Here is an 18,995-nt window from a genome sequence, read left to right as displayed (position 1 = left end):
GAAAAATGTAATGATACCCGCTATAACATCATCCAATAGCATAAGTTATAGCCAAACCCTTAACAATCCTCTAAACCATTTCAGCTCTTCAGTCAGTCAAGTTCAAGCTTTCATACTGGGGAGAAGCAGGAGGAAACAACCCCTAAAATCATATTTGATTTACCTCACAGTTTGCTCCTCGTTTTAGAAAACGTGTTCCAGCAAATTTGCTTGATCTTCTGGCTATCAGAGTGACATATATAGGGCGGCCATATATTAACAGTTCTTGAAAGAGAAGTTAAGGTTTACATGTCACATGCAATTTTTGTTCACTTACTTTATGCTTGTAAAAATAAGTTCTAACAAAAGTGTACGAAACCAATATATCTGATTTACTAAAATCACCTTAACAGTGATGAGTATCACTTCCAAACTTATTTTGCAGCTGGAAGAGAATATTGCCCTTTCCAACTATCTGTTTTAAGAACTTTGAAAAGTGAATCTACATTGCAATACATCACCCACTTTTCAGAATCTACAGAAGACAAGCATAATTTCTCTTTCATGAAATTACAATGAAGGTGAAATAGATCCAAAAGATATGCCTAGCACTGCAAATATTGCTTTTGTGAATGCTGGGATTAAAACTTCGGAGCTTCATTTTCAGATGAAGTATATTAGTCACCTTCTAATTATTTGTTTGGAAAAATAGACAAATTTGCAACCACTTAAGTAACAACAACTGAAAGCCAGAGACAAACAGGCTACGGATGCAGTGGTGGCTTTTTTATAGTCTTTTTCCATTTTACTAAAAACAAACAGAAACAGAGCCTAGTGTGACTATTGCTGCTTCCTCAGTGTGAGGCACAAGAAAGAGTTAAGAAGACATTTGCTCACACACTAAGCAGCTGCAGGCATAATGCTGGTGGTCAGATCCAGCTTTGATTAAGTAAGACCACAAATGAAATAGTGGTATATAAAAACAAATCTGTTTTTTTATCTGGGGACTAAGCCAATGACCAACAGTCTTACAATCATAAAAAAGCAAAATTAAATGATGCAGGCACCACTAATGTTAACTTTCTAATTGTATTTGCTTCCCCAGAAATCTAAACCTAACATGACAATATTGGCGAATAAAAAAGTGTCTTCATAATACACTAAATTCCTAACACATAACGTGACATTTCTTTGGCTTGTGGTATGTGTTTGGACGTTTGCTTCTCCTGCTACAATGTAAATAGACCTGTTTAATAATTTAAAATAGTATATAGTTAAAAAAGGGACTTTCACATGTCCTAGTGCTCTTCACACAACAGGGCTGAAGTTCTATCATTGTCTTCAACAGAAAGACAGTAAATACAAGAATTTCTGCAAATCTCAGTTTCTGAAAAATATTTTAGAGACGATTTTAGAGAAGGGCATTTCTATGGCAATGTCATGGTTTAAACACAGTTGAAACCAGATCAGTCAGCAATTCAGTTCTGCTTAGCTTTTCTCCCTTCTTTCAAATATCTGTGAAAAAATACAACTGAGCCTAAAAATCCTCTCAAGTTCTTTACTACTAAACCCCATTCTTATAAACAGAGCCACACTGAAAATCAAGTCTACTTGTGTTAGAGCTCTCTTACAATATTTCTTACTAAGAAAGTAATGAAAATAAAAGCCAAACAATAAGTATAAAACTGAACGGTATTTAAAATTACAAAGAAATAATTCAATGTTCAATCTGTGTTTTTTCAAAATTGATAAAGCAAAATTCTTTACATTAGAAGGATACTTGATTGTCCACAGAATCCATGAATAATATATAGCAGCCAGTCACGATGAACAGCAGTTCTTACTGCTTCCAGAAGCTTGGCATTCCACACGTACTTTTCATAAGGCTTACTGCAAATCCCAAATACACCTAGGAGGTTGTTACAATGAAAATGCATTAGCAATTATGAAAGAAGTTCACCTGCTTTAAAATCCAAGACATTGGATCTTTGTTTTGATTTTTCCCTTGACTGCAACTCAAGTCATTTACTCGCACCCTTGAATCCTTTGCCGAACACAGATAATTTCGGCACATGCTGAAGTCCAGTGTTTATGAGGATTTGCAGTTTTTTTATAGTTGCAGTCACTGTTGTGATTGAGTGTCTTCATGCAGAAGTTATCCATATAAAAGAGAACTGTACATAGTAGCATCAAGGGATTTGGTAACAAGGGAAATAAAGTACTGAATTCCAGTTAAGGCAAAAATGCTCTTACAGGAGGACTTCATAAGCTTCTCGATTCTGGGTCACCTCTAATTACTTAGGTTCTGGAAGATCATGCATATCAGTCATTTTCACACAATTCAAAACAGTTTTCCTAATTTGCACTAAGAAGCTCAGATACTGTAGACATGAAAAATAAAAATCTGTTTCTGATCTATCTGGAATCAGTCTTTTTCTGTTTCAAATATCAGGACCAAGATGACAACTGTCATTGAAAGGTGACAGAGGGAATTGAATGAATCTGAAACTTAGAAGAAAGAGGACACAAATTCAATTTCCTATATTTTTTCACACTTTTTTCAAATGAGGATTCTGACATGACAAATTCTACTGCAACAGTATGAATGTCAATTATAGCAGACAACTACAGCAGTCAAATGTTCCACTGGAGGAAAAAGGAGTTCTTACAGGCTGAAGGTAAAAATGCAGCTGTTGAACAAACTATTGCTACCTAGACCCAACTTAAGCCCAGGGAAAACTGATGTAAACCAAAATACTTTCCTGAAGGAATTTAGACAGTCAGCAGAAGCTGGTCACAAACACTTAGCCAGCAATTTCCCCTCTTTCTTACTACTAGCACCACTACTTAGGTGAGAATTAATTCTTAAATGACAGGTGGCTATTTGTGACACATATTCTGTGAATGGATAGGTGACTAGCACATAGTGCTGATGGGGTCAAGGTTAGGGCATCTTCATTTCCTACTGTTTTTACAAAGACATAGAAGAGATGGTGCCCTTGTAAGGATTCCTGAGGGATCCTCCAGATTAGAGTCTTCACAGAAGAGAAATTACTACTCTCTTCATTCCTTATGGTCCTTTCTGATAGTGTATTATTCGATAACCAGTTGCTGATATCTTGATATATGTGACCATGTAATTAATATCTTTTGCTTGGGAGCATGGGGGTTTCATTTAACAGAATAAAATCTAATATTAAGAATTTCAGGAGAAACTTTCTCTGTGTGTTTGTGTGCACAAAGAAAAAGGGAGAGAAGATAGTTTTTCTCTCTGGCTGCTCATCTTTATACTCTAATGAATATGTTAGATCCAAACTGAAGGCTGAATTTTCCAACCAAAATAAGTTATTTTTCTTACATTTCTTGACAGGGGTTATTACTACAATAAGATGATGTTAACCTCATACAGTTCCTCTGTTGTTAGTATTCTCCAATATAAAACAAAAAATAAAAGGTATTAATACTTAATCACTTATTGCTTCCCACTCTCCTTGTAACTCATTCCTGTTGGGAGACTCAGAAGTCAGTTGAGTAATCAATTGCTGAAAAATGTCAGCATGCCCAGTCATCTTCCCCAGTTGCAGTGTAACTTAAAACAATGACTACACACTTCTAGAAATCACATTGTTCAAACTGAAGTGTATTTGGCACTTTACAGAATCTTTTATTAACTCACAATTGTTAGGACACTACAGACCAACAGCAGAAGACATGAATGTTTCTCAAAAGTAAACCTAAATGGAACGTATTTTAAATGCAGTCATGACCAAAATCATTGGTTTAATTAGATGTGCTTGCTTACCACTTCCCCCCTGTGTTGAAAGTCCTTCATCTTCAAATATATCAAAACTCTCTTGTCGGGTTTGTGTTGTTTCAGTTTTTAATGTCTCAAGTGGCATTCTCAGGACAGTAAGATTATACTGAAGGGAGTGAGATAGATCATAGCTGTAACTGATAGACAGTTAACATTTATTAATAATTATTGTAGATGCAGAGGAATTTTCTGAAAGCCCTTACTTTCCATCTGTACTTATATTTAACACAGTAATATTTTATAGAAAAGACTTCTGAACAAGATATACAGATTCCAATTCTATAATGGCAAATGATACAAATGATTTCCAGAAGAAGCTTTACAAACATAGAAACTGTTTACAGGTTACAAAGACTGAAAATGTGTTTATATTCTTCTTTTAACTGAAAACTAAACATATCTTTTTAACAAAGCATATCAAGAAACTTAATTCACCATGTCCCAATAAGCATTCCACAAGTTCTAAAAAAGCTATTCCATCAGAAATATCTACATGCATTGACAGCCTCATTTTTCTTAGATTTAAGTGCTGCTACTTTCTAACTGCTATCTGAACTCAAAACAGCTAAAAAACTGGTCCACATAAACGTTATCTGTCCCCAAATATATCATTGCAGCACAGATGCATATTAAGGCAGTATCTACTGAATAAAGAAAAGGGGCTTTTTTTGTTAGTTCCCTAATAGTTGCAAATTTTCCACCTCATGTCTCTTTTACTAAAACTCTATACTAACTGCTAAATTTTTTAAGCTACTAGGCTTCTTCCAAAGGAGAACCCAAATGTATGCTACACTTAAATCACAAAAACTCATATATTTCCATTTTAGTATAAGACAGCATCAGTGATTACTGATAAATGCTCATACTGATAGATAGTCATTAAAGATTAAAAAAAATATTCAAACATTAGACATTTAGATTTATCAGTAATGATAATAAAGTGTAACCCACGCATCCACATATTTTCATAATAATGTCCTGACCCATCTGTTAGGGGGAAAAAAAGTGTGTAGCATGCTCTGTTTGCATGTTATAGGACCTTTAAACAGTATTCCAGTAAGAAAGATGTTCAGGATGTTACCGCACTCTCCCCTTAGACCAAATATTATCTTATAACTGATTTCTAATTTTTTTCAGGATTTATATAAAAATCATGCAGAAAAATGTGCTATGTTTTCAGCCAAAAACAATTTAAATGAAGCTGATAAATTGAAAAGATTCTAAACAATAAGAAAGAATATTAGTATCATCCTATGCTTCTCCTTTTGAAAATGAAAATCAGGCTAAATATGCAGTTAAAACACAGAGCACAAAAACGTTTTATGAAAACAATTCTTTTAATGAAAAATAGAACATAAACAGTAAATTATCTGCCAGTAGGAAAGTTTTCATTTATGCCACACGGGATTTGTGACAAAAACATACTTTGTATAAATCATTCACCCATTTTTTTTCTGTACAAGAAATTTTAAACATTTAGTTTATCTTAATTCTACAGTTTCAGCTTGGAGACAAGCAATCTTTGGGAAAACCTCCCTCTGGCCTTCCAGTACTTTAAGGGAGCTTACAAAAAAGGAGGAACAGCAACTATTTACATGGGCAGACTAGATGGGTGATTAGACAAGGGGGGGATGGTTTTAAACTAAAACTGGAGATTTAGGAGGAAATTCTATAGTAAGTGTGCAGTGGGGTTGGAACTGGATGTCAGGAACTGTAAGGTCCCTTCCAGCCCAAATCATTCTATGATTCATTTTATGATAAATGTGTTTATTAGAGTCACCTAAGAATCTTCCCCTTCTACGTACAACCATGGAAACAGCACAGATTTGTCATCTCCAAGCAAAGGAGGTAGTGGGGGAAAGTTCTATAATATTAGGGCTGCGAAACAATGCATGGAAGAAAAACTTAGGTTTTATACTGCAAAAAATCTTTCACATGCCAAAGCATGAAACACTTGAGTAGGTTTTATCCTCACAGATCCAGCTGTGAGAAAAATCCTTCATTTTCCACGAGGAAGCATCTCCTAGACTGACACACCTTTTGGTAATTGCAAGAGGGATTTTTTTGTTTACTTATTTTTTAAAGTCTTCAAGTCTTCTAACTGCTACAGTCAGGTTTATAACCACATTGCTCCCATTTTTGTGCTGTCCCAAAAATCTCACTTAATAGTAGCTGAGACACAGAAACTTGTCTTAGTATGACATTCATGAAGCAATAAACAAAAGAACTGCAATTGCCTAGAAACCCCTATGAAAGACATACACAGGGTGTATCTTCAATGAGGACCTATTTCACTACCTTTGCCCTCGAATCAAGGCAAAGCTTTTTTTATGGAAAATGAGATCAATAAAGAATAAATAACAAGAAAAGAAACCCCCCCAAAATAAAATCCTTTTCCAAAGAGAGAACTTCTGCATAATCTGGCAGGGCTGAACAGTCCATGGAAGCAGTAGCTTCAGTATCTACTTTTTTCCATGCCATAAATAGTTCTATATTTTTTAACTTAATGGAGACTAAATTCCTAGCCAATTGATTAAAGGAGAAAGCAGGTTGAAAACACACAGATGAAAACAGACAAGCAGCATGATCATGCGTCTTATTTCTCCAGAATATAAACCTAAAAGTCTTGGGTATCAAAGACAAAACCTATAATCTTCTAGCAAGTCTAAGTGCACATTTTTTTTAAAGGAACAGTAACTAATACCTACCTAAAATAGAAGTTGCTAGAAAGATCCACATTTTGAAAGATTCTCAGATACCTAGCAAAGTAATTCAAGTTGTAGGAAAAATTATTATTTTAACCACACAGAGCATAAGAAGTCATTCAGAGGATCACAGAAAATAAACTACATATAATATTGATTCTTGCCTTACATTCTCTTCCTATCTTACTGTAATTGTTTTGACAGGTAATTACACTAGAATGTCGGCATATGGATTAAATAAATCAAATATAATTTTTTCTAAAAAAAAGAAGTAATGTCTACTCATATGCATACTCTGTTTCTTTAGGCAGTTGTAAAGTTGTGGTTCTATTTTCCACTTATGCACATAAAATTTTTCAGGACTTAAATAAGAAAACTCTCAAAAATACTATCAAATATTTTTTTTTTTCAGTTACCCACAAATAAATGAACAAGAAAAGAAAAATCTAGAAAAATCTGTCATAGCCTTGCAAATTTTCAGAAGAAACCATTACATTGTCTATGAATAATAAAATGGCTGACACCATAAATATATCAGTTAGATAACATGGTCTACTGTACACTAAGAGGAGAGACTGAGGTCTGTGACCAATCCCACCTTAAAGTGGATGTTTTTTAATATTTACTACTGGCTTCATTCATTACCTGACATCAATTTATCATAAACCATCACTTTTTGACTATTCACACTTAGTACAGACTGAAAAGCAGTTTATGGATACCATATTGATAACATAGAAGCAAAGTTGCCCTACGCTAATAAAAACATAAAGGCTCAAATTTCTCTCTCATAAAAAAGTCCTTGAAAAGAAAGAAGCAGTTAAACTTACCAGTGAATCTTTTCACCATCCTTAACAACTGCAACATTCACAAGATTCTGACAGCACAGAATAATTTAATAATCTATTCAGCACTTTTTGAAGGGCACAAAAGGTCTCTTCAGGTGAGATTAAATCATGCAAGAGCTACTAAATAAAGAACAGTGCCCCAGGTTGTACAAACCAGTATTAGCATTAAATTGCCTTTGCAGGAACAATGCTTTTATTTGACACTTCTTGGTGCAGATTTGCTAAACTTAGCTGTGACATAGATGTGGACAATAAACTCTAGAAGACTGTGACAGTTGTATTTACTCTCCAGATCAGAGGCTACAGAATTTGTAGCCTATTTTCAATCCAACAAGATAAAATGGATTAAATGACATACTAATACAAAAAAACCATGACAGAAATTTCCAGTTGCAGTTCAACATTGTTTAGAAAATATTCAAAAAGTACACACTGATTACCAGCATTATTTACCTGGCCTCATCAGGATGACTAACTCTCACAGAGTCATTTGGAATGTAGATCATATTTGTATCCTCTATTTTATATATTGCATGACCTCCAATATCTGCCATTTTTCTTCTTTTTGTTATTAACACAATGTAGTAGCCTTCTAAAAACCTGACAAAACCTGTTAAAACATATTTAGCAAAACAGAATCAGAATTCTCTCAAGACTGCAAATAGTTTTTATTTGTTCTTAATGTTATAAGCATATATATACAGTCTTAAAATTCACTCCCATTAATCAATCAATGAAATACATAGTTTTTACTTATTTCCCCTCTCACTGTGTGTTTTTTTAATACTAGGTAGCAGAGTTAGGACACTGAAAATTTGGACTATGTTTCTGTCTGCTTAACATGCTTGTACTTGTTTTTGATACGACTCTCATTGTTCAGAGTGAGGCATACTCTATTTACTTCAGACACCAAAAGGTTAATTTTCCAGGGTAAGGAAAAATCCCAGGCTCCAATTTTCTTTTCAGGTTCATGTATTCTCTGGTGGGGAAGGACACAGAACAGCAAAAGGACTTGTGGGTAAAACACCACCTTTGTGCTCTCTCTCCTTAACAGCAGGGATCTGAATTCCTTGACTAGAGCAGTATCTCCCCCAAATCAGCCATTCAGAGTATCAGGGGTACTCCTTTTTTTCCTTCAACACCTGACTCTGCTGAAATGCAGAAGGCTAAGAAGGCAGAATAGGCAGTGTCTGGTTTTATTGCCCATAAAATGATGGCTTCTGAAGCCTCCACCCTTATTCTCTGCAGGGCATAGCCCTGCTTCTTCATGGAGTGCCTTCTTTGAATACCTCGATTATATATCATTAGGAAAAAGTGTAACAAATCTTTAAATACAACACAAATGTAGAAATTCAAATGAAAAATAGAAATCTATAACCACCCCTGAACTCAAATGTGTTACTAATACAGTAGAGTACAGCAGTAACATGCTTTAATAAGTAATAAATTACATTAATTAGCTATTTTAGGTAGCTGCTCTGATAGGTTGCTGAGAGCTTGAAACTCACTCACTACTGCACTATCGGCAAATAAATTAATTTGAGGAGGGAGGTGATGATGATGATGACATGATACAAATGGACCTTCACAATTTATAGTTTTACTTGTATTTATACTCAGTTCATTTAGCTTTGCATAACAAAGTAAAGAAGGATGAAGAGAGCACACATTTTCCTCCCTGTCACTGCTGGATGCTGCAACGTGATCGAATGAACTGCAATCTTTTCTTCCAGCTTATTAGCCCCCCCTTGGAAAAATGCTCTCACCTGCACAAAGACAGGAAGCCCTGCTGACAATAAGAAACAAACCTTCCATTTGAAGCAGACTATTGAATTTCAGTTGTTAAATAGTAGACACAGTTCTTCCTGTATCCTCCAGGTACTGAAATCACTTATGTGAACAGCCTCTGTCCTTTGAATTTCACCAAACATTATACCAAAGTCTGATAAGGAACTGAGCCTTTCTCCTTGGCCTGATTCCCTCCCTTTAACCTTTAAAAGCAATTTCTACTTTTAAACACTACACAGTAAACCAGAGCCCAGCCTATCAGCACCCCCATTCTGACCACACTGAATGTACTGCATCTGGTTAATGAAATAACTAGAAGCCAGAACAAAGCTATTCTTTACAATTTTATAAAAAATAGCCCTGTTCTTCTGACCTGAGCCAGAAGGCAGAAATAAACAACCAGTTGCATTCCCTTGAATTACATATTTATAGAGATATGGTCTGAATCATGTAATTTGGAAGTATATAATCTGATAGTCTGTTACTTCTAGAGTTGTCTAGAAATACATATACCATATCTGTTAACCACTGCATTTGTGCAGCTACAGAATAGAAACTCTTCTGCTATGAACAGTACATATAAACAGTCATACAAATGGGATGCAAAATTTTAGTTGATTGCAACCAAATATTTATCACATATTTAGACAGTGAGCATTGATGGCTTGTGCAAAAAAACAAACCCAATGCTGCAAGGCTATCAGAAGCTCCTTTAGGTTTACCCATATTATCAATACTCTTAAATCAGTAAGAGACATAATCACTATCTGAGGAATTTCTGAAAAAAGCTGGATGCATTGATAAAATGCTTCACAGGCAAAAAGAATGAAGAAGAAAGTCTTCTTAATTTGCCACTTTGGATTAGAATAGAATTTTATTATGTTTTTATTGTTATGCAAAATTCAGGAGCATCCTTTAAAGTAATTGCATTCTCTACCCTCTCTGCAGCTTTAGATGTCCAGGTGTATACTGACTCTAATAAACCACTAAGTATTCTTGAGAGCTATCACAGCACACATTAACATTTACTTTAGACACACCAGCCATCAATATACTGACCTCAGTATTAGACAGTAGGCAGGAAAGAATTGACTTTCAGATAAAGTTAGAAGCTATTAAATCCTTGAAGCAATGCTTGAGGATTATGGACAGCTGAGCAGCATTTTAGAATTCAGCTGACATACCAGTCAGTTATACTTGTTCAAACATGAAAAAGAAATCTTTAAATATGTCACTGCAAAAAGTTAACCAAAAATAAAAGTCATCTTCCTGAACAGTGAGATAAAGAAATATAGCCTAATAAAGAATGTTAATTTTCTTTTTAAAAAGCATTCTGTGCGCTCTGGAATTCAGAAGCCAGGTTTCATATGATTTGTATTCTAAGATCAACTGAGTTTGGCAAGATCTTCAAGCAAATTTCTAGAATCTGGCTATTTTCTAGATCCATCCCTTAGTGACAAAGAAAAGATTGGTTACAGCACAACTTTCACCCCTGTACTGACCACCTGTCTTCAAAAAATACACAGAAACTTAGTTATCTTTGAGCATGACAAATTTCTAAATCCTCTTTAGTTTAATGAATAAATAAAACTGGGGGAGACTGGAAGATATACAGCATGGCACAATAAGACTCACCTCCTAGAAAAACAAAAGATTTTATAAAATCTACCAAAACACTTACCTACTATACCAAAAGCAGAGACAGCTCGAGATAACCCAGAAGAGCCCTTCTGTCCCATCTTTGTTCTGTTTCCCAGGTCTAAACGACCAAGAAGTTCCCTCACCTCTTGTTGTGTATAAACATGCTTTAAAATAAAGAGTCACAGAAGTTATTGTTTGGTAGTTAAATGTTATTTCATGTCAGAGAATAGCAGAATTTGCTTAATCTCTGAAATATACAATAAACCGAAGGCCTGCTCTACATTCCATTTCAGTGCTACCAACAAGTAACAAGCATTATTTGAAACAACTGGGAAAAAACCCCAGCAACTAAATACAGAGGCACTTACCTTATCATCAATTATAACCAAATCCTTTGGTTCAGTGCGATCTATTTTCAAAACACGGTATTTGGTTTCTGCAGGATTACTTCCGACTAGAAAATACCGCTACATAAAAGAAAACCAACAAAATAAGTCAGAATATTATACAAGATAAAGCAACCAAAACCTAGTGTAATATAAGACATCAGCAATGCCATTTACATATTGACTAGACCAGATCCATTCCTTAACAGCAAATATGCAATATTCCATATGGACTGTTAATAAACTGTTTTAAACACCAGTATCTTAGGCAGATATATTTGTACACAATCAACCTCTACAACTAAAAAGACCTCTTTTTCTCCTTTGTGCAAGGAGAATAAAAAATTAAAATCAAAAGTTAAAACCTGTTTAGAGAAGATAAACTGTAACTTACACCAAGTACTGCCCCAGCCATTACTGTCTTTTCACTTGCTTTGTAAAATTTAGTAGAAACTTACACATGAGGTTTTAACTTTTTATGATCTAAAACTTCTGTTGCAGTATTGTACTCCTTTGCTATTTCTGCCAACTAGTCTCTCCTGATCCATACTGAACACTGCAAAATTTTAAGTACTTCAGTACTGCAAGTTTTCTTCTATTTTTATTTATATTTGCTATGATAGTCTTCTCAACAATGTTCTTCCACAACACCGAAATTTTCTGGTTAACAACACTACTGTTTAAAAAACTATTAGCTTTACTTCACACTTAAAATATGAAAGAATGACCACAGATAAACATATAGGATGTCAATTTTTCATGTAAGGAGATCAAACTTGATTAATTTCTACATTTAGAGGAATTAACAGTAAGCACAGGTTGCAGGACTGACTTGCTAAAAGTAGCTCTCATTTTTTCTAATTCATTTAATCAGTGTGGTGCTAGCACAGCAAGGTGGAACTCATTAATAACGCTCAGCCTAGTAGGAAAGCATGGCAAATTCATGGGGATCTATGCAGTCAGCTCTTAACTCTAAGAGTCACATGGATTTAAGATGTGGGAAAGGAAATCAATAATCATATTCATAAAAACCTCGCAATTTCATAATTTATACTAATTAGATGTTAAGAAACATCTTTACTCTCAAAATATTTAAGGCGAAAGAAGAACTTAAAGCCCTCTTCAGCTTCCTTGAATTCACAAAAGCCTATAGATGTTCAGTAAGCTCTAAATAGGAAAATAATATACAGAACTTCAAAATCCATAAAGGCAAACACCACCAACTTCTGGCTCCACCTTGTACACTGACATTACTGTGGTGAGTGGTAAGTTCTGATGTTTACTCCCAAACGACAGAAAGAAGGCCCTTGAAATTCATATGTCATTGCAACACTCCCTCACTGAATCCTTTGAGGCAGCACTTTGGCACACGAAAGAAACACCAAGCCACCAAGACAGACACTTGCTTTGACCATGCCATTATACTATCTTTTTCTCATGCAGCAAAAGTGAATGGGCAGAGGGAAATATACTCATTTATAATACTCAGATGATAAGTTAGTATGCATTTCAAGAGTACAGCTTCCTTATTCGTAGAAAACTGTTAGTTAATTAAAGCTAAATAATTTTAGGTATTCCGTAATACTGCAGTATGGCTCAGTGATGTCCCACTATGTCCAGCTAACTAAATGAGTGCAATTTCTTCCCAAAGTGATACCTACGGTTACCAACAAATAATATTGAATAAAAATAGAAGAGCGCAACTCTAAGATGCTTGTCCTAATGCCAGTTTGGACCACAGAGCACATTTAAAATTGGAACACACATGACACACAGGGAAGAGAGAGAGAGAGAGAGAAAGAAATGGATATAGAGTTGCAAATGCTATTACTAAGGAAGTTCAGCTGGATACTTCTGCATTTCCATTTTAATTAGCCAGTAAAACATAACGAAGTGCTATGAGGAATGCATCACTCACATCACCTTGGCAGCTGCAATAGGCTCTGCACAGCTAAAGGGCCAGCTTTAGGTGCTGCTGCTGCTCAGAGCAGAAGCAGAGTTAGATTAGATGAAGAGTAATTGTACTTGCAGACCATGGAAGCAACCACCATAATGAATGGTATTTAACAGGCTCTCTGAAGTCATTTAAAGACTAATTTACAGGGTTTAAGTTGGAGAGCTAGACTGTGTAATGTATTAAGGAAGGTCAGTTGAGAGCAGCATCAAACCTGAGCATCAATGGACTTAAAGTAAGGCAGGCAATGAGAAACCTCTATTTAGAAAATGGGCATTTTATCCACTGCATGTTAGAGGATATACTTGTGGAAGTAATAAAGGAAACTTCTGCAAAAACTTTTGAATTTGGGTTAGTGTTCAAAACTAGGAACCCAAAATTAAACCTCCGCTTGGGAAGTTTTCAGGGCTGGCTAACATCCCCAGAATTACTTGAAAAACAGCCTGATATGCCCACTCATATTCAACCTTCAAGATCTGAAAGAAAAACAAAGTTTGCATGAAAACTAATGATGAAAAAAAAATACACAAAAAAAGACACTTCAGCATTAGCTGTATCTCCTACTTAATTTATGCATCTAATGAATAAATGAGTCTGTCTCACTGGATGACACAGAGCACAAATAAAACTGTATCAGTGACATGTGCTGCAATTATATTTCCCATCACATGAATACTAGGAAATTATAAAGAAAAATACCAAATCAACACAACACTGAGTATGTAACAGAAAAGAAATTTATATGGTTGTAATATAATTGTAAAATTAATCAAAGCTAAAATGTGGTGCAGTGTTTACAACTCTTTTGATTAACAGAAATTGTTACAATAAAAAAAAAAAAAAGAAAATAAAAAGCTATGGAAACCTTTCTGGGAGTATTTATCCTTATTCTGTTCATTACTAAGTTGAACTGAATAATTTGAAGCATTTCCCAAGCGTCTCAAACAATTCCACTCCACAGCACAGCCATTGCATTTAGATAAACAGGCAACCTTGACCAACAAAGTACTTTTTCCAGAGAGCAGTACACCAGGAGAAATTGCCAGCTCCCTCACCCTGCTCTGGCCAGAGCCCTGCAACCATACCTGATGTGACCCATGCTGCTTCCAGGTTTACTCTGCCCCGGCCTTTGCTGAAATTTGTTAACAAGCACACTTTACCAACCATGGCAACACACCAGGCAGCTACAAGAGCTGGACTGAAGCTTAATTTATTGCACAATTATCACTAAGCAACCACAAGATTGGAACAGTTATTAGTCATTTCCACCTGGGACTGAGTTTTAACCAAAGCAATCTAATTGAAAGGCTTTACACCATCTTTTATCAATCTTGATTCAGCCAAAGCAAACAAAACAGCTTCTTGTAAAAGGAGTCTAAACAAAATAAAAAGACTTCTTACTGTGATTTGTTGTTTTTTAATGGCAGGATAATAGTTCTGAAACATTCTGCTCACTTCTTATTTTTTCCATTTTTTCTTTAAGATTGCTTCTTAGAACTCTTGAGTCTATAACTACAATTTGCTTCTTTTTATAGACTAATTATGAATAAGGAATGCCAGCACAGCAAAAAACTTTTTCAATCCTCAGTTTAAAAGCTACAAACAACTTAATCAGCAGGAAAAAAGCGCAAAAATACACTACAAGTTGAAAAATACGCAATGCACTAATACAGACAATTTTTAAATCTCCAAACAGCATTAAGAAAACACTTACGATCTTAGACAAAAAGCTTGCAAATGGTACCTGTTGAGACCATGGATGTGTCACAAACAGAAAGCCCGGAAGAAGTGGCCTCATTGTGGCCACCTGCCAGATCCCTACCCAGCTGCTCTCTCACTCCCCCTCCTCAACAGGGCAGGCACAGAAAATAAGGTGGAAAAGGTGATGGGTCAGGACAGAAAGACTGCTTAACACTTACCATTACAGGCAAAACAGACCTGGCCTGGGGAGAAAGTATGTAATTTACTGACAATTAAAACAGAATCATAGTATCATTACACCTCAGTGTAAAAACTCCACTCTGCTCCTTCTTTCTACAGGACCTAGAGTAATTCTGGAAGTGTCTGTCTTTCATCTCTCATAGGAATTGGCAGAATGACATGAAGAAAGAAAGACATGATAAAGCACAAAGAGAGGTATCTGGAAAAGCAAAGCCATCTGCTTCCTGTAATCTGTTGAAACTCTTCAAAAGAAGCTCCTTCAACATGAGAAATTTTAAGAACATGTGCTGCCAAGTACCACTCCCTGGGCACGTAGGAACGGGTACCCATTCTGTATCCTACAAGCCACAGAATTCTGTGAATCCCTGTTGTCCCAAGGCAACCAAAGCTTTTTGGTCCCAAATAGGACTTTTCTCTTGCTACTCCATCGAAGGATTCCTCCAGATTCTCCCCTCTAATTCTCAGCTAAATCTATTAATTATCTATCTATAAATTTTTCTTTAGCCAAATAATTATTTGCTCTTTAGCATCTATTGTTCTGGAAAGCTTTCAGAAAAATAAGTAACTGGATGCCTTTTCAGCACTCACTTCAATAGACTGAAGAAGTCTTCTTGTCCCTTTACTTGCCCCAAGACATCACTAGCATGTATGTTACCTCACCAGACCTTCAATGAACCTAGTCCTAGTTGAATTCTTGTTTCTTAGATTTATATGGGCTGTAAATCTATGCAATATACCACACAAGGTTTTATTCTAGAGATACATTAGTATTTTTCATTAATGACCATACCACAAATAACCAAGTCTTTTTTTTCAGAGCTGTAATTCATCAGCAGCTCAACCCTCCCACTCCTTCAGATAAAACACCCTGATCCTCCTCCTTCATCTCTGCTGTTTCTGAATTGACAAATTCTGAGTAAACTTTCATTGGTGTGTAATATATTGTAAAGTGCATGAACTTTTATAGTATACCATTATACTACAAACTATTTCTTTTATCTACTCCTGAGGATCATCATCATTTCTTGCTTTATTGTGCTCTGATTATCCTAATTATTTACAATACCTTAAAAGACTAATCAGAGTTGGTCCACGTTTTGAGCTAATAACCTTAATGAAAATTCATAAGTACATCAGTCCTAAAAACATTACTTGAAAAAAATCATCCCTATCAGATGACTCCTTATTCACTAAACACTAATTTATTTATTAATTTCTCTGCTGAGTTTCTTCCTTCCATAAAGTCAGAGGTTTTCCTTGTGGCACTGCATCTCAATCGAGGATTTGATTTAAATACATAAGGCCATCTAATTTTTACATTAAAATGTGCAATACAACCAGGTTAATCTGACAGCATCTAAGTCTAGACTGTGTTTTATGTCATTTGCCTGAATTTGCAATTACTTTCCTATATGCAGGACTTCAGAATAGATTAAATACTCCATTAGTCATGTTCTAGGCACAGCACCGCCCTTGATTTGAGCAACTTGAAAATATTCAGTCATTTCACTGTTTACTATACTTGATTTTATTTTTACCTCAACACTGATTTATCCCTTTTTCATAACCTTATTTTTGTTACTCACTTTCTCGTTCAGTACATTCATACTCAAAGTAAATTTTAAACAAAAAAAAATACTTACTTTTTAGGACCATAACAAACTCAGTTTTAATAATAAAAAATTTGTATAGAAAATGGCTATTTTTATTCATCCTTTGTTACATTAAAATAAATACCTTTTTTTTCCCCCATAGAATCATTACCTTTAAATACGTCAATTTGTGATCATTTATCCACAAGTCTCCCATCCAGAAAGTCGGATTCACATCAAAACCAAATCTCTAAGTGTATCTCTCTCCTGTTGCTCTAGTGATCATATAATGACACCCAAGACAACACAGAAAGGAAATAAAACCCATGTTACCAGAACTTAGGCAGACATTTGTAGGTACATATTTCACCTCAAGTGGGATGCATCCACCTTTGAACTTCAGTTTCGTTCTGGCTGAATAGCACATATCCTTCAAAACTTGTGGTGTTCTCATTACCACTATTCCACCAGCTATCTGCCCTGTTCATTCTCTGAGTCCACACACACCAGTAGATCAAGTTTGTCTATTTTATAGCCATATATCCAGCAGTATGGCAAGACAGCTAAGACAGAAAAAGTGTTTTCCTGAGTTGCACAAAATTCCTCTTCTCATCCCAATTCCATGCTTCACTCTGCTTCATCACCGTCACTCCTAGAACACCAATATACAGGGAATAGGACAATCAGCTGGAAGGAGCTGTCTTCTGCTAACAAAACTGTTTCAGAGAGACCACATTTCACAGCCACTTCTAGGTGAAAAATTATGAAAATTATGACTAGAAAATTATGACAGCTAATGGTTGCCCAGTAGGTTGTTCACTACTTTCAACATTCTTTAAATGTGTCAGGTATCCAGCTATATAAATCAGTGCACTTCATAATTCAGTAAAAATTCTATAGCTTTTCCTGTGAAATCATATTCTATATTGAAGTTTCTTCAAATTGACCACAGGTTAAGTAACAAATTAAATATGCAACCTTTGGAGTTTTTACTATAAAAGTCTTTACACTGTTGTTATTATTAGAATAAACTACATTTAAAATAAAACAAATGCCCACAGTTTTCTCTGGTGAATAAAGGGCAGAAATATCTACAGGTAATTATGCCAGTCACATTACTTAATAAGCTTGTGCAAGTAATTTGGATACTGTGGGGATGGAGACTGTAAAATAACCTGACTGGAATAAAATACTATTAATTAAACCTCATAATATCCTGAAAGATAGGCAAGTGGTATGACTTTACAGAGACAACGCAAATTGTTCAATGTCACGTTGCCTCAGGGGCATGATAATTTCCTGTGAACTAACCTACAGCTTTCAGGTGTTCTTCATCTGGGTGAAACACAAAAGTTCCATCTTCTCCTGAAGAAGAGAGAAAAATATCTTTTGTCTTTTATTAGTCATAGTGCTCAAATATCTTTAGTGCCCTCTGGTGTGCATTTCAGTGATCAATATATGTATAAAAGGAAAGATAATTGGCATTGATCTGAATAAAACCTTCAGTTCATCTTTCTGACTACTTCTAAACAAGCTTTCAACTTCCTAGGACAATCAGGAGATACAGTTAACATCTCCATGGCATTTATTGACCAAAAGCATCAGTTGAAAAGGCTGGTTTCAGCAACTATCCTAAATATAAACATTAATATAAAATATAGAATTTTGCTCTCTTTTAATTCAATTGACACCATGAATTCAGTTCTCCTCACCTCTTGCAGTCTCTCATTTGACTCCAATAACACTACCAGAGCCTGTCCTCCTTGACTTCAATAATACCACTGTATTTTTATCTAAAAAGAAACCCAAGCAAAGAAACCCTCTGTAAACCATTTTCACTTTTTCCACTTTCCCATCCTTTTCATCTCTTCCTGCTTTAACACACGGATTTTACAGGAAGAATCTGTATGACCAGTGTAAATGTCACTGTTTCTTCCACTGCTGACTACTTAAATAATCCCTTCTTTGCACCAGAAATCCTAGCATACAGTCTCATGTTAGCCTGTATTTGACAAAACTCCAAATCCCACATGCTGGATCTAGCAAGTCTATGGCCTTAGGGAAATCAGAAGAGCCACCTGAAACAGAAGAAAGCTGTTAATTTTCATTTTTGGATGATGCTTATGCAGTCCCAGTGACTGTCACAGCTGGCAACTGCTTGATTGTGAGATTTTATGCAAAGGAGATGGCATGAGGGATACCTCAGGGAGAAGTTTGTCGGCAGCACAACATGACACTGAATGAGCTATAACAGCAACTGATCAAACCAGAAGTCCAATTTTGGGCTCCCCAGCATTAGACAGACATTGATACAGCAGTGATTCCAGCAGAGAGCTCTCCAGATGAT

At 35.4% G+C, this 18,995-nt stretch overlaps 1 protein-coding gene across 2 annotated transcripts in view; it reads right to left on the bottom strand.

Annotated features, from left to right (window-relative positions):
• The window catches only part of FIG4 (FIG4 phosphoinositide 5-phosphatase), a 51,806-nt gene that overhangs the window by 30,144 nt on the left and 2,667 nt on the right, over window positions 1–18,995 (bottom strand). Inside the window, exons 2-8 of one of the 2 annotated variants that reach the window (XM_058836952.1) lie at window positions 11,144–11,242; window positions 10,816–10,939; window positions 7,800–7,956; window positions 6,502–6,552; window positions 3,782–3,930; window positions 1,760–1,888; window positions 164–264 (exon numbers count right to left, since the gene is read on the bottom strand). In XM_058836952.1, the coding sequence (XP_058692935.1) occupies window positions 164–264; window positions 1,760–1,888; window positions 3,782–3,930; window positions 6,502–6,552; window positions 7,800–7,956; window positions 10,816–10,939; window positions 11,144–11,242 (810 nt within the window). Of the gene's footprint in view, window positions 1–163; window positions 265–1,759; window positions 1,889–3,781; window positions 3,931–6,501; window positions 6,553–7,799; window positions 7,957–10,193; window positions 10,369–10,815; window positions 10,940–11,143; window positions 11,243–18,995 lie in introns of those variants that run through there. The other variant, XM_058836953.1, reaches the window with a different exon arrangement.

Source organism: Poecile atricapillus, chromosome 3, assembly GCF_030490865.1.
Source record: "Poecile atricapillus isolate bPoeAtr1 chromosome 3, bPoeAtr1.hap1, whole genome shotgun sequence".
NCBI classification, from domain to species: domain Eukaryota; kingdom Metazoa; phylum Chordata; class Aves; order Passeriformes; family Paridae; genus Poecile; species Poecile atricapillus.
The sequence above is the reverse complement of the archived record's forward strand: the minus strand, read 5'-3'. Positions and strand labels throughout refer to the sequence as shown.